The sequence below is a fragment of the Pinus tabuliformis genome, chromosome 5_1 (assembly GCF_031772625.1).
Source record: "Pinus tabuliformis cultivar Carrire ecotype Pingquan chromosome 5_1, CPIR1, whole genome shotgun sequence".
Lineage (NCBI taxonomy): Eukaryota > Viridiplantae > Streptophyta > Pinopsida > Pinales > Pinaceae > Pinus > Pinus tabuliformis.
In genome coordinates, this window is record NC_142305.1 from 918,483,112 (window position 1) to 918,496,879 (window position 13,768).

The window sequence follows — 13,768 nt, forward strand, 5'->3', positions numbered from 1 at the left end:
TCGGTCACGAGGAAAAGCATAAAACCGTACGGAAATCACTGATTCCGTCAGAAGGCGGGTCCCGTGCTAAAATCGGTAGGATATCGGAAGGGCTTCAAGCGGTAAGCGGGTTCGACCGAGTCCTGCCCGATGCCATACACTGGGTGACATGTGTCTAGTGGATGAGAGAGAAAACTGCTCACATCGCGCGGGTAAAGGTCATGCTACTTAACCACGCGATATGGACGGAGACCGTAGGATCTGGAGGCTCCAGATCAACGGCGGAGAAATGATCCGATGGATGACCAGATTCGACGGGGAAATAGGCTGAGTCATATAAGATTTGAGGTCCGGCATGACCGATGAGTTGGCAGAGGAATTAGTTTCGCGAGCAATCTTGGAGCAACGGAAATAATGACTGTTCAAAGAGAACTGACACTTAGTTCGTGAGAAAACAAGTGGCCACCTCTCTGTGAAGCGTTACACAGTGATGATGACGCAGAGCAGGGGAATTCAAGCGGACAGAGGCAGGAGATCCAGAGAGCCGGGAAGCAGAAACGAACAGTCAGGGAGCAGATTGGCTTTAAGCCACGAACAGACAGAGAGAAAAAGGAGCAGGAAAAGAAGCAGAGAAAGAGAAGCAGAAAGCCGAAAGGCAAGAAAGAAGTGAATTGCAGAGAACAGAGAAGCCGAGCTGACCTGTAGAGCATAGGCAGCGTCGATCAGACAGAAACAGAGAGAGTCTAAGAGTCTGTGAACTCCGGAGAAGGCTTGAGAGGTTCAAGCAACTCTTCTGTGTATACCTGTCAGGTATTGAGTACCAAATTGGACTCATACCACTGAGACCAGTTGAGGTCGAGATTCAGTAAGGGGAGTCTATGTACTCTAGAGACTTGGGGAATCCAAGTACAATCCTACTGATCATCATCTGTTAAAGTGAGACTCAAATTGAGCTCCTTATTGTAAAAACTCTGCTTTAAGACACAATAGAAAGGCCACCACTGAAGGTTGGACCAGGAGACGTAGCCTAGGAGGATTGGGTGAACTCCTTATTAAATTTGTTGTGTTTATGTGTTTGCTTACTGTGTTCTCTTATTGTTTCAGTGTCTGTGTATTTTGCAATCTTATCGATCCGTTGCATAAAATAACATAGGCACACCCCAACACTTGAGTCTGTAATACCTTCATTATTTCTCTGAGGTCATTTACGGGTGATTTCAGATCATAACCATAGAGAATCACCGGAATCACTAGAAGCCCAAAAAGAGTTTGAGTGGTTTTCGAGTCCCATAACTCTGCCTCTCTACACCTATTTTGAAAAGCATAAAATTCTTTTCAGCCCCCCAAAGTTTTTTTCTTTCTACAACCATTCCAGCTTAGATTTTTGTTGAAGTCAATTCCGAGGTATTTGTAATCTGCAACTTCTTCTAGAATGTTGCCTTCAAAGTAGAACTTATGCTGGTTATGTTTTCTTTTCTTAGAGAAGACCACTACTTTCATTTTGCTGATATTGACTTGCATCCCCACACTGATACAAAAATGCTCAAGGGATAGTAATTGCTCTTGCAAACCAAGAGCCGATTTAGCAATCAGAATAAGGTCATCTGCATACAAAAGAAGCCTTATAACAAACTTGCACAAATAGATACCATCACCCCCTTCCGAATTTAACCACTCCTCAAGCTTGTCGATAGATAAACCAAAAAGGGTAGGAGACAGTGGGCAACCTTGCTTGACCCCAATATCACTTCTAAAACTTTTAGAAATTTCTGCTGAAGTTCTAATTTTGACTTTTACCTCTTCATATAGCCTATGCACAGTTGCTCTCAAATGTTTAGGAACCCCAAGTTCCTCCATTGTGTGCCAAATTTTATCCCTAGGAACCGAGTCAAACACTTTTCTGAAATCAACAAAGCAACAAAAGACTTCTTCCTTTTTCTCCCAAACCTTTTCACTGATGCGCCTTAAAGTTATGCAATGATCAACTGTGGAATGTTTAGGTCTAAAAGTTGCTTGCCCTTTAGCACGCTTATCTCTTTCTTCTGCCCACTTGCTAATTTTGTTTTCTAGCATGCTTCCAAATAGCTTTGCAAACAAAGGGTTTATCATGATGGTCCTATAATTGGAGGGATTATTGACGTCACAGCTCTTGAAAACAGGTATTGCCAGACTAGTTGTCCAATCTGTGGGGAGCCATTGTTGTATGATGTTGTTGAATATTTTTGTAATGTGAGGTGCAAGAATCTTTGAGCCCCACTTTAGATATTTTTCTTGGAGTTCAGCTAAGTCTTTTGCTTTTCCAACACCCAACTTCTTGATACCCATCTCTACCTCTTGTACCGTGAAGAGTTCAGTATTAGTGCTGACCAAGGGGGGAGGGTCAACCTTGGGAACCTCCTCATAGAGTTGTCTTGCATAGTCAAACCATTTAGAAGCTATAATATCATTTCCAATTTGTATCTTTTTCGGTTGGAGCTCCTTCCAAAATAATTTGGGATTATTTTTCCCAAGGAAGATTAGTTCTTCCCTCCTTGAAACCATGAAATCAGCCTTTTTATTGCTTAATAACTGCTTGTAAGATTTGAGCTTTATGTTATCCTTGTTTGACTCTTTCCACATTCTCCTTGCCTTTTTGCATTCCTCGTCAAACCAAGCATTAACCGGAAAGCAATTTGTTTCAGACTTCTTAATTTTTGTTCTTTTGCACTTTGCAAGTGCGCATTGAATTAAATGTGTTAATTCATGACTATGAAGGCTATGAATTGTAATTTTCTCCTTCTCGAAGAGCCTCTCTAGCGTCATTTTGAAGGTATTACAATTTTCTGGGGTCAAAAGAATTCTGCCCTGTGGGAGATTTTGTTGGACATGCTGAATTTTTGACTCTAATTGTTTCTTTCCAATCCAAGAGAAACATAAATAAATTGGCTTGTGATCTGATTTCAAATCCCATAGCTGATCTCCAACCAAAACTTCTTCCATTTTCTCACACAAACCATGCGAGCAAATTACATAATCTACCACACTTGCTCCATTGTAAGTATTGCAAGTGAAATTACTGGCCTTTGCCCATCTAGTCAAGCCATTACAAATGACTAAATCAAAGGCCCCACATAGAGTAAGCAATTGTTCACCAAAGAGATTGCAGCCCTTATCCTCTGAAATTCTTTCCCACTGATGATTACTTTCTTCTGTAAGCCAAATAGGGTCACAATCATCTTTACAACAAAGAATGCTAGCTTGCTCACTTGCAGTCCTAACATTGTAATCACCCACTATAAGGACTTCACCCAGCTGCGAATATGTTGCAACATTCGCTTTTAAAGCTACAAATGGATCTTTTTGGTCAAGCCCTCTACCTTTGTAGATTTTTGAAATCTGCGGTGCAAAATAGCATGTTGCAATTCTGATGTGGTTTCCATTTTTTGATATTTTAAACCAAATGAATTGCTTATTTGAGTCTTCTTTTTCTAATTGAATGAGACGACCTTCTTTCTCCCTTACTAAAACCATGATACCCCTGTGCCCTTTGCCATTCCTTGCTGCCTTGTTCCACATTGCCATCTTCCAGTATCCTTCAAACAAAGGTGTCTTGCACCCTTAATTCTCATGTGTTTCTATGAGGCAAATTATGTCTCTATTTTCTGCAATAGGCCCTAACCTAGGTCCTCGTCTCCATGGGTAACCTCTGCAGTTCCAACAAACTAATCTTAAGGAAACCTGGGTATGACTTGATTGCTATTTATTTTGACATGCAAAACTCACATTTGAGTCTTTGTCCCTGTTTTCCCATGTTGACCTTGCTTTCTGATCTCCTGTTGAAGAGTTTGTTGCCTCTTCTTTGTTACCATCTTGCTGCTCTGTTCTGGAAGGAGGTCCAAATCGTGCTATCACGACTTTGCCTTTATAAATCCATGCTCTCTTTCCTTCATCTCTTGCTGCCCCAACCTTTAAAATTTCCTCCTTTCTTTCCTTTTGTTGTTTTACAGTTAAATCTTCTTCTAGGAAAAAATGAAAACCCCTCAAGAGATGTTTCTTGCTTAGAATGATATATTTATCCCGCAAGCTAGGCATAATGACTTTTATGGGCCTGGCTCTCTCCCCGATAAACTTACCCACCCTCCATGCTTGGCATATTTGTCCTTGCCATAACACCTTGTCTTTCAAGAAGTCTCTTGCAAGGTCAAGAGTACATTCATTTTTCCTATAGTCTTTCACCCCTTTAATAATTATGTTTTCTGCCCTATTTTGTCTTTCCTTTCCTTCACTATCTTGCATGTTGTCAACCTAAATATTTGTTTCTCCTTCCTACAGGCGAACCTTTTTTATTGTGACTAGGCCAAGCTAGGGTCTAATGCATAGTCGAGGGTTCAAACTCACATGAAAATTCAGTAGCGAAGATTTCCAGCTAGGGTATTCAGCTTGCTAATTTCGGGATTTATGAACCATAGCTGTTAAGAGTAGCTCATAGCTATTAGGTGGGACAAATAGTCGTTCTGGTTGGATTATGTATTGCGTTGCCATTGATTGTATAACTTACTCTTGTATTGCTGGATTTAATATATAGTTGAAGGATATACACTGCTCTGTCAGGATTATTGTTCTATTGTTTTTTTGTAAAGGAACTGAATCATGAACAATGCTGTGTTCTGCTGTGAATCTTGGAATTGATTGTTCAACAATTTTTATTATTATATTAGAAAAGGAAAACAATAGTCATAGGAAACCCTAGGGAAAATTACCCTAGAACATTACACTTTGTTTGCCTTCCAACATTCCATCCATGAATTAGCATGCTCCAATTTGATATAGTTGTAGACTAGAAATCTGCCGTCAGGAACTTGAACACCAATGCCCCTTCCTCTACTGCATTCATCTTCCACAGCAACAACCACACGGGAAGCTTTGACTCACAGGATACCTTGTTATTGGAATATTCCACCAATAAGTGGAATATCCAATCAACAAGAATTCTTGTCGGAGTGTATGCTGCTAGTCTCCCAGGAAGGGTCTCTGTCGTGATGCCTTTTTCTTCTTCTAGAAACCCCATGTCATGAGCCATCACTTTGTCCAGTTTGGCCATGTGATGGAATGATCCACCTGGATCTCATTGCCAAATAGGGAATCCATCATCCCCAATATCCAAGGGTTCCTACTGTGCTGTACCCTTGGCTAGAAGTATCACCCACTTAGTCAGATACCAACTCCTAACCTCTTTCCATCCAACCATAGCACCTCTAGAGTCCTTGACTTCCCAAAGAATTTCTCTTCCACTCATCATCTGCAATCCTCGAAAAAACCCACCATGTTGATGCTGCACTACTTTGATTGCAATTGGGATCCTGCTGTGCAAAAATTATGCTTCCTAATTTTGTATCCCAATATGCTAGTCCTCCTGTACAAACAACCTACAAGATTGGGTTCTTGCTTCCTCATTGATCCCAATCTTATATGTCATCCCTTCATCTGTATGAGGGTTGAAAATGGCTGGCGCTGCAAGCCCTGTCTATGTACTGCTAAAAAGGACTACTCCACAACTCAAAAGTGTAGTTCTGTTGCTGCTCCATTAACAACTCTAATTGGTTCTCCATACTGGAAAGATTGCTATTTGTCCTAGCACACTTGACTCCCAAGTCTTTAAGTGCATTGTCTTGTTGTAGTATTGTGTCCTTTAGTGCCCTGGTTCTCTCCTTTATTGCTGAAAGGTCCTTTTTAATCTCTTCCCAAGTATGTTCCTGGTGACTATTATTTGAAAGCCCTATAGCCATGATGGATGTCTTCATGCCTGCTTACACTTCATTAATGGCTGGTCCATAGTGTCAATGCTCAACCATATCATCCAATACTGCTGTTTGAGCCTTTGATGAGTTCTCCAGAAGAGGTGATTCATTATTCTTTTGCTGCAAAATATGCCTCTCCTCAAGTCCCTGCAAATTTGTAGAATTTTCATACCTGTTCAGCTCACCCATCCAATCTTGAGTGTTAATGCTATTGTCATCCTCTTGTGTTATGGTATTCGAAGATGACGAAGAATGTGCTTCACCTACCCTTTCTTCTTCCACCAATTTTTCTTCTTGAAGTATGGCATTGTCTCCAGACTTGGTAGTCACAACTGCCTTGTTGTCCTCAACTTTGTTTGGCTGCAATAGATCCTTTCCATTACTAACTCCACCCAAGTGACTAGCTGTCCATGCCCCCTGACCTAATGGACAATTTTTGCTTCCTTCTTATTTGGTTCTTACCCTTGCTGGAATATCCTGTGACTTGGAACCTCATTTAATTTATCTCTTTTTTTAGTCATTTGCTTTTTGTGCTCTTGTAAGTTATGCTCAACCAATCTTTCTGAGAATCCATGAGCAACAAGCAAAACAAACCGCTCCTTCCTCCAAATAGCCAACAACTTTGACCACAACCGCTTGCAAATGGCATCCTCTACACATAATATTAAAGACAAAATATTTTGCATGCAGGTTTTAACAATGTATGGATGATGTTCTCAGATGTTGGTGAGGAAGCATTGGAATATTTGAATAATTAAGCCATTGCATTCTAGATTGAGCATAATGGCACAGAGTCTAGTTCTTGCCATAATTTCTAAGACTTTAAGCCTCTTACCAAAGATAGGGCCCTCAATATCACGCAATCCATGCAAGCTCTCTACAATCAATTGTAGAACCTTTCTTAAAATGTCATCATTGTAAGGGGGAACAAGAGTAGTTATCCTTATGATCTCACTAAGGCAAGAAGCAACTACAAGTCTTACCTCTTCACAAGGGTGTTCCAAAAACTTGTGCTAGGTCAAGGCAAGCATTGATGGCTTCAAAGCCCAACTTAAAATTTTCCAATCAGATTGGTCTACCTTGGACAAACATGAGTCTAACTCCTCCAATTTAGAAAGGACATGTCCAGTCTTCATAATCTTCAAATCTGATCCAAGTATGAAGAGCCAGTTTGTGACTTTTCTTTTTGTCGGTTCCTCGGTTGCTTGTGCTAAAGAGTAGCATGGAATCCCCTTGGGAAAGGTCTTCTTGTTCTGTTTTGTTCTTTTCTCCATGAAAACATTGACAAGGAATAATGTGTGTACTGTTGTACTGATTCAAGAAGAATGCTAATCGCTTGATCATTCACTTGATATAAACAGTTGATTCCATCACATCAACAAACAAAGACCCTGCCTCCTAAGGACTCGACCTTTTGTTCAACCTTCACTCTTATGATTCGCTGTAGCACTTGATGATCCACTTGCAATGTGTCTTGAACCTCTGCCTTGAGATAACTCAGACTTCATAAATGTGATTGGCTTTACAAGGAGATTCAATCAGAGAAAACTTGGCCTCCACTCGTCTCCCTCAAGGAAACTTAGTCTCTAAAACCCTAAGTTTTGCCTTGCACATAAGCTTGAACCTTGGCAGAATGTTTTCACCTTTCAAAGAGATATGCGGGCACTTCTACACGACTTTTGAAAGTAATCTCGGTCTCTAGAGCCACTGCTGCTTCCTTCAATAAATTTCGACCTTAGATGACCTACCTCTGCTAAAGATAATTCAAACCTTTACCTGCAACAACGAATACAAGCTCGAACCCTAGCGATTTATGCTGGATTTAGCAAGATTTCGGCCTCCAGAAATTTGGGCTCGTCCTCCACAACGAATTAATTTGTCTAGGATAATTTGAGCCTTAATTAAACTCGACCTTTGAAAAATTTCAAAACCTAGCAATAATTTGGCCCTTTTGCTACATTTAGATATGGGAATTTGTCCTCTGCAAGAAGAATTCGAACCCTAGCTTGACCCCTCAAATAAACTCAACCTACATAAGAAATTCAGCTTCCAAATGACACTTCGAAGGATGAATTTGGCTCCACTAAGTCAGCCTAGTAAAAATGGTTTGGCTTTTCTCAACCACCTCGCACCCTTTATGAATTTATTCTGTAGCAATCTTTAAATACTCCTGCAATTAAATCGGCCTTCAGTATTAAATTGGTCGTTAGCCTCTGAGCAACTCGACATCCATAAAAGAAATCAATACACATTAAATTAAGCTACAACACATCAATTATTGTAGTGAAAAAATCTGGTCATATTCCTAAGTATGGAGATGCGCTACTACAGGGTTTTACCTTATGAATTTCTCACCCTGTAAACTCGTCCATAGTTCACTTTCTCAGTAGCCACAAAAATGCTCTCTCAGCAACCACGATAATCTAACTCAGCTTCCCTACTTCAGCGCTGCAACAGAACTCAACTCTTCAATTTGCAATTTGGCCTAGGGTTTCTACCCCACGATTTCTTTAGTTTGGTCTCCTTTTTGCCCACGATTTACTTCAATTTGGCCTAGGGTTTCCATCCCACGATTTCTTTAGTTTGGCATTCTTTTTTTTGCTCAAAAGTTTGCTAAATAATCAGCCCTACAAATCTTTGTGTATGCGCCTGACTTAATCTTTGGCACGACCCCGTTGCAACATTTCTCAAAAGAAACCCTTCAGGTTGGCAGGAAAACCATCTCTGATACCACTATAATATATACTTTTAATTTTTTAATAATTTTTGGAAAATTGTTCTATCCCAGATTTTTTATAAAATTTCCACTGACAATTTTTCCATAAATTTAAATAAATTTCAACTGAGAGTTTGGAGAGCCAGTGACCACAATTTTCTAAAAGAAATACCACACCAAAAATTCCAACAAATTTTATTAAATAAACCGAAGAGAAATTTACATTAATTTAGATTTGGAAATCTGGCAAAACTCCTTTATAATCAACCCTAGCTGTAATTGTAATTGCACACAATTCATCTGGCTCCAAAATTCAGCCTCTAAAAATACTGAAATGATTCAGCCTTCTTGAAGATATTTCATTGCCCCCAATTAACTTGGCCTTTGTAATGTAATTGCCTTTTTTGGAATGATCTCGATCTGCTGCAATTACATCAACTGCCTGAACCTCGGATTCTGACAATTTTCAATCCTCCTCCTCATTAAGCACCACTTATGAACCTGAAGTGGTTCTCCCTCTTGACTAGCTAGGGTGGGTGTTTCACCACCAACATTGGTTTTGATCCCTAGGGAGGATAGCTTCAGCCCCGAAGAAGTTCTACACTAGGGTTACAAACCCCCATACAAAGTTCAGTGAACCCACAAAATTAATTAACAAAATCATCCAATCATGTCCTCATGAATGAGTTCCCACTTTTCTTTTAGTGTGATGGTTATTCTAATACCATGGGTCACCTTTTCTTTTAGTAAAATGACTTTATATTATTCTATTTTCTCAGTCACTTTTAATCTATGCTGCACAAAACTTCTAGGAACTCGGCGTTTTGGGCCGTACTCGTACCCAAAACTCAATCGAAACTCGACTGAAACTCGACCATCATGTAATCATCTATGAGAGTTAATATAGTCTTGGTTTTCCTTCTAAATTGTCATCTATGGGTCTTATTCCCTTTTTACTTGCAAGATAATGTGTTATTCACTTATTTATAACTTTTGTTATTATTATATATATACATATATGATGTTTCAGTCAATGTTTCGGCTGACATTTCCATTTTTGGGAGATGACGTTTCTAAACATACCCATTTTGGAAACTCCGAAACGTTTCGGCGTTTCATGCAAATTTGTAGCCTAGGCTACTGAGATGATCTCCGTTCCCAATGTCCGGAAAAAGGGACATTACACTGTAGGTGTCTAGAATGTGAATATCTATGATTTTGTCACCTTTCAAATAAAGTCACCATGTAAGACAACAGAGTAGCACCATATGTCCACTGTGTAAATACAAGTCTGCCTCTCATATCTTGAAAAAATATGGGAATAACTTCTTCTTGTGGAGGTTTTTTTTGGTAAGAATTGTTTTTTTGGATCTAGGAAACAAGGAACAGAGAGAATGTATCATGACATCTTTCATTTTTCTTGAAATGTCACTGTCTCATTTCCACTTCATGTGAAGAATAGCTGGCTATGCATGCATATAATTGATGTCAATCAAAGAGCAGTTAGTCCCGCATGGCAATCAATATTTGTAGAGCTATGGCTCCATTAATGCACTGGGGCAGTATATGCCAGCCATTGGATTTAACCAAGTACAAAATCCAAGGGGTGGCATATACTGCCCCAGTGCATTAATGGAGCTATAGCTCCACAAATATTGGTTGCCTTTCCACCTAGCCATATATTTAAAATGCCAGTATCATTGTGCATTATTCCAAAGATGCCTTGCCCGATAGCTCCTTTGATCAGATTGTTATTTCTTAGGATTGTTCAGGATTAATTTGTTGAAACTGTATGAGTGGTCTTTTTGACAATGGACTATAACAAAATTTCAGAGATTTTTGGATCGTATTTCCATATGGAGAAGGTATTGAGATTTTGCATGGTTATCTCAATAAAAGCCTCCTTTTGATTACAACAATACAATTTTTCCTATCATTATTCTTGCAGATGATTCCTGTAGCTGCAAATGATGTTGCTTTCTCAATACACGCAGTGCTTCTTACAGCCTTTTCCATATTTCAAGTCTTCATCTATGAAGTAAGTGGTTCTGATCTCTCTAACACATGAATGTATCTGCTCTGACCTTACATACAAGTTTTCTTGAATTGGGGAGCAAATGCTAGTAGGAAGGAAATCACTGTCTATCAAATATGAATGGGCATAGACTATAAAGTATCACAGATTACTACTTACATGTTACATATAAAGAAAATAACTATTTGTCTTACTTTTGCAGAGAGGAACACAAAAAGTTTCAAGGGTATGCACTGGGATCACTATCACAGTATGGGGTTATGCTGCAGTCTGTTTAATCTTAGCTTGGCCTAATGGTTCATGGCTTTGGCTTGTGACTAGTTTCAAGTAAGTTGTTTTGTATCTTGATATTTTTCTAGAAATTCATGGATGCAAATATGCAATATTATCTTATTTGATGTGTTCATTTGTGGTATTTTATAGAATGTTTCCAATAGAATTAACCTATAAGATCTTTCTGGAGTCATATTATTCTTTTTCCTTAATGTGGATGCACAAGTTCATACATATGCTTCCTTGGTTGCATGACCCACACACATGAAGATGCATGAATGCACTTGTATGAGCACGGGTGTGTATGTTGTTGAGTATACGTTTCGCAAGTTTCTGATTCAAAAGGACATTGAGACCATGTTTGCACATGATCGCAATAATAAAATCCATTTAGTCCGCAGAAGGATAAGATAAGATAATGTTTTTTAATGTCAAAAAATGATCAAGCAAAAGGTCAATGAGACTAGAGAGTACCAGTTTGTCAATATACTAGGGAAGCATCTAGAATACTCAGACACTAAAAGCTAACAAAAAATGGAAAGATAGTTGTAGGGTCTAGCTATAGTAGAGGAGAAAAACCCTACAAGGCACAAAGCATTAGCTTTTAGAGAGTAGACAAGATGGTATCCATTTATTGATAGAGGTGCATTATATGCATAGGGAACTTTAATTTGACCATCAAAAAGATAGATCTAATGCCAAACACCTCATGCAGGCTGGGCATCCCTATAGTTGAGGGGATATAATCGTTTGCAAATAATGTCATTGAAATCATCCCATTGGGTGAAAGGGTTCGTTTTGAGGGTGCCAACAACAAGGTCTAAGTCTAACGTCCTGTGAGAGCTTGTTGCTCCATGTGAACATCTATGCCTGTAATCTTATCATGCCTAGTCACATTGGTTTGAGCCTAGAAATAGGATTCAAGATTGTGGATCCATGCATCCAACTTATTGCTGTTAGGAGCCATCAAAGTGGAGAATGGAAAGTTTGATGTCCAACTTGAATGCTATTGGGGGATGTGAATGGTGATGGGAATTGGTTGGTGTTGTTGTTTCTGATTAGTCATCACCTATTGAGGCAAGGACATCATGTCTTGCATAAGCTTTGCTTGGAACTTATTTTGTTGTTGTCATTGTTGGCTTTTGGGGTTACTTTGAAAGTGTTTTAAACTTTACACCTTGCTTTGGGGTGCTTCATGTGATGTGGGGTGTGTTATCTCTCAATCTCTCCCTAGAAAGTCCTAACCTTACTTTGGGAGAGCATAAGAGTACTATCAAGCCAATCACTTGCTGTCACTTAAGTGATTTGCTCCACTCTTTAGGCTATGGGAATCTTAGCCAAGGGCGGTGTTACCCCTCTGTCAGTGAGGGCACATAGACTTTTTCAGTGCATCATTCACCACCATTGTAAGCCCAAGGTCACAAGTCAAAGTCATATAAAAATCATGGGAGGCCCTGTGTTAGGTCTCCTAGACTTGTGTCTTGTCAGTTTGAGTCTGTATCTATTGTAATTTGTCCAACCATGTCCTATCCCTTGAAAGCTTCATCTAGGCAATCTCGTCCCTTGATTGGATTGGATGACCTTCGGAGGCTTCTCATGAAGACTTATGGTTTATGGGACCCTACATGATACATCTTGTAGGGGTGATCCCCGATGTATGGGTTAGTCCAACGTGCGTCAAGGTGCACCTATGTCATTCCACATGGTTAGTATCTATAGAGTTTGCAGGTGACCTTGGCCTTGGTGTAATATTACTCATGACAACGCTCACAACATAACAGTCTCTTGTGACAACTTTCACCTTTCCTGAGGTAGTTCACACTTCCCAATGCAAAATGGTTCAGGTGGCCTGTGAAAAATCCTTGAACTGTAGCAATTGAGTATTATTCTCCTAACTTAACAGTTTATTTGTCTTCTCTAATTATTATTACGACAAATATCGAATAAACCACATTGCAATTCTTCACCAATAAAAAATATGTTGTGGAAATAAAATAGGAATTGAGAAATAGATGCATGCACACAATAAAATAACATCGTTATTTTTGGACGATAGTCCCCGAAAAAACCCCGAAGGGAAAACCGGTGCAACAGATGAGGGTTTATTTTATTATGCAACAATTTGAGAAAATAATTACAACTGGTTGCCCAACTAGCAAACCTTCGACAATCAACTGGCAAAATAATTTGGAAATCCAAGATCTCCTTTGCAAATCAACTCGGCCTCCTTTGGCTTGCTCACACCCCATAATGACAACTCGCACAACTGCCTGAAATGCGCATTGCAATCTCTGAGTGACTCGCACAACCCATGGTCTACCTCCAACTGGGCCGTCTAGCCTCCCTTTGCCTTTGGAATGAATTCTCTTTGCCTACCGGACACTGATTCAGCCTGCAACAACTGAATCAAACCTCTTCCAGCAACTCACACTACTAGACTAGCTAACTCGCACTGCACCAATCAGCCTCTTCTGTAGACAATTCAACCTCCTCTTTTCTTGTCTCTTGGACATTGAAAAACTGAGAAAAATCTCTTCTGGATCTTTTCTCCCAATTCTCGGTTGCTCCCTCTCACTGATGCTCTTTTCTTGGCTCGAACTGTGCCCTCACTAAAATGAACTGGGGAATTCAATCTGCCTTGCTCTCTTGCTATAAACTCCGCGTTCTCCAAGTCCTTTTGACTTGCTCTTATAATCTCTCACTGGAACATCAACGACCAAGATTTAATCATGATCGGTGGCTCAAATCATCTTAGACTTCGTCAAGTGACTTTTCTAGAAGTCTCTAGAGCAAAATTGATTTCCTTAATTAATACCCATTAATTAATCAATTTTCCTAAGTTAGACTTAGGAACTTTGTAATTATTGATCAATTAATTTAATTGAGGGGTTTCTAAGTGTTTTCTCTCGAAATCTTTTCTTGGTTTTGGACTCCTTGTGTTCCTTAGCCTCTTTGACACCTTAGAGACTCAAACACCTATCCGATTGT

General features: G+C 39.5%; 1 protein-coding gene across 1 annotated transcript in view; it reads left to right on the forward strand.

Annotated features, from left to right (window-relative positions):
* The window catches only part of LOC149167794 (PQ-loop repeat family protein / transmembrane family protein), a 338,289-nt gene that overhangs the window by 35,994 nt on the left and 288,527 nt on the right, over nucleotides 1-13,768 (forward strand). The window contains exons 3-4 of the mRNA XM_089431597.1: nucleotides 10,421-10,510; nucleotides 10,710-10,834. Of these exons, the coding sequence (XP_089287723.1) occupies nucleotides 10,421-10,510; nucleotides 10,710-10,834 (215 nt within the window). The remainder of the gene's footprint in view (nucleotides 1-10,420; nucleotides 10,511-10,709; nucleotides 10,835-13,768) is intronic.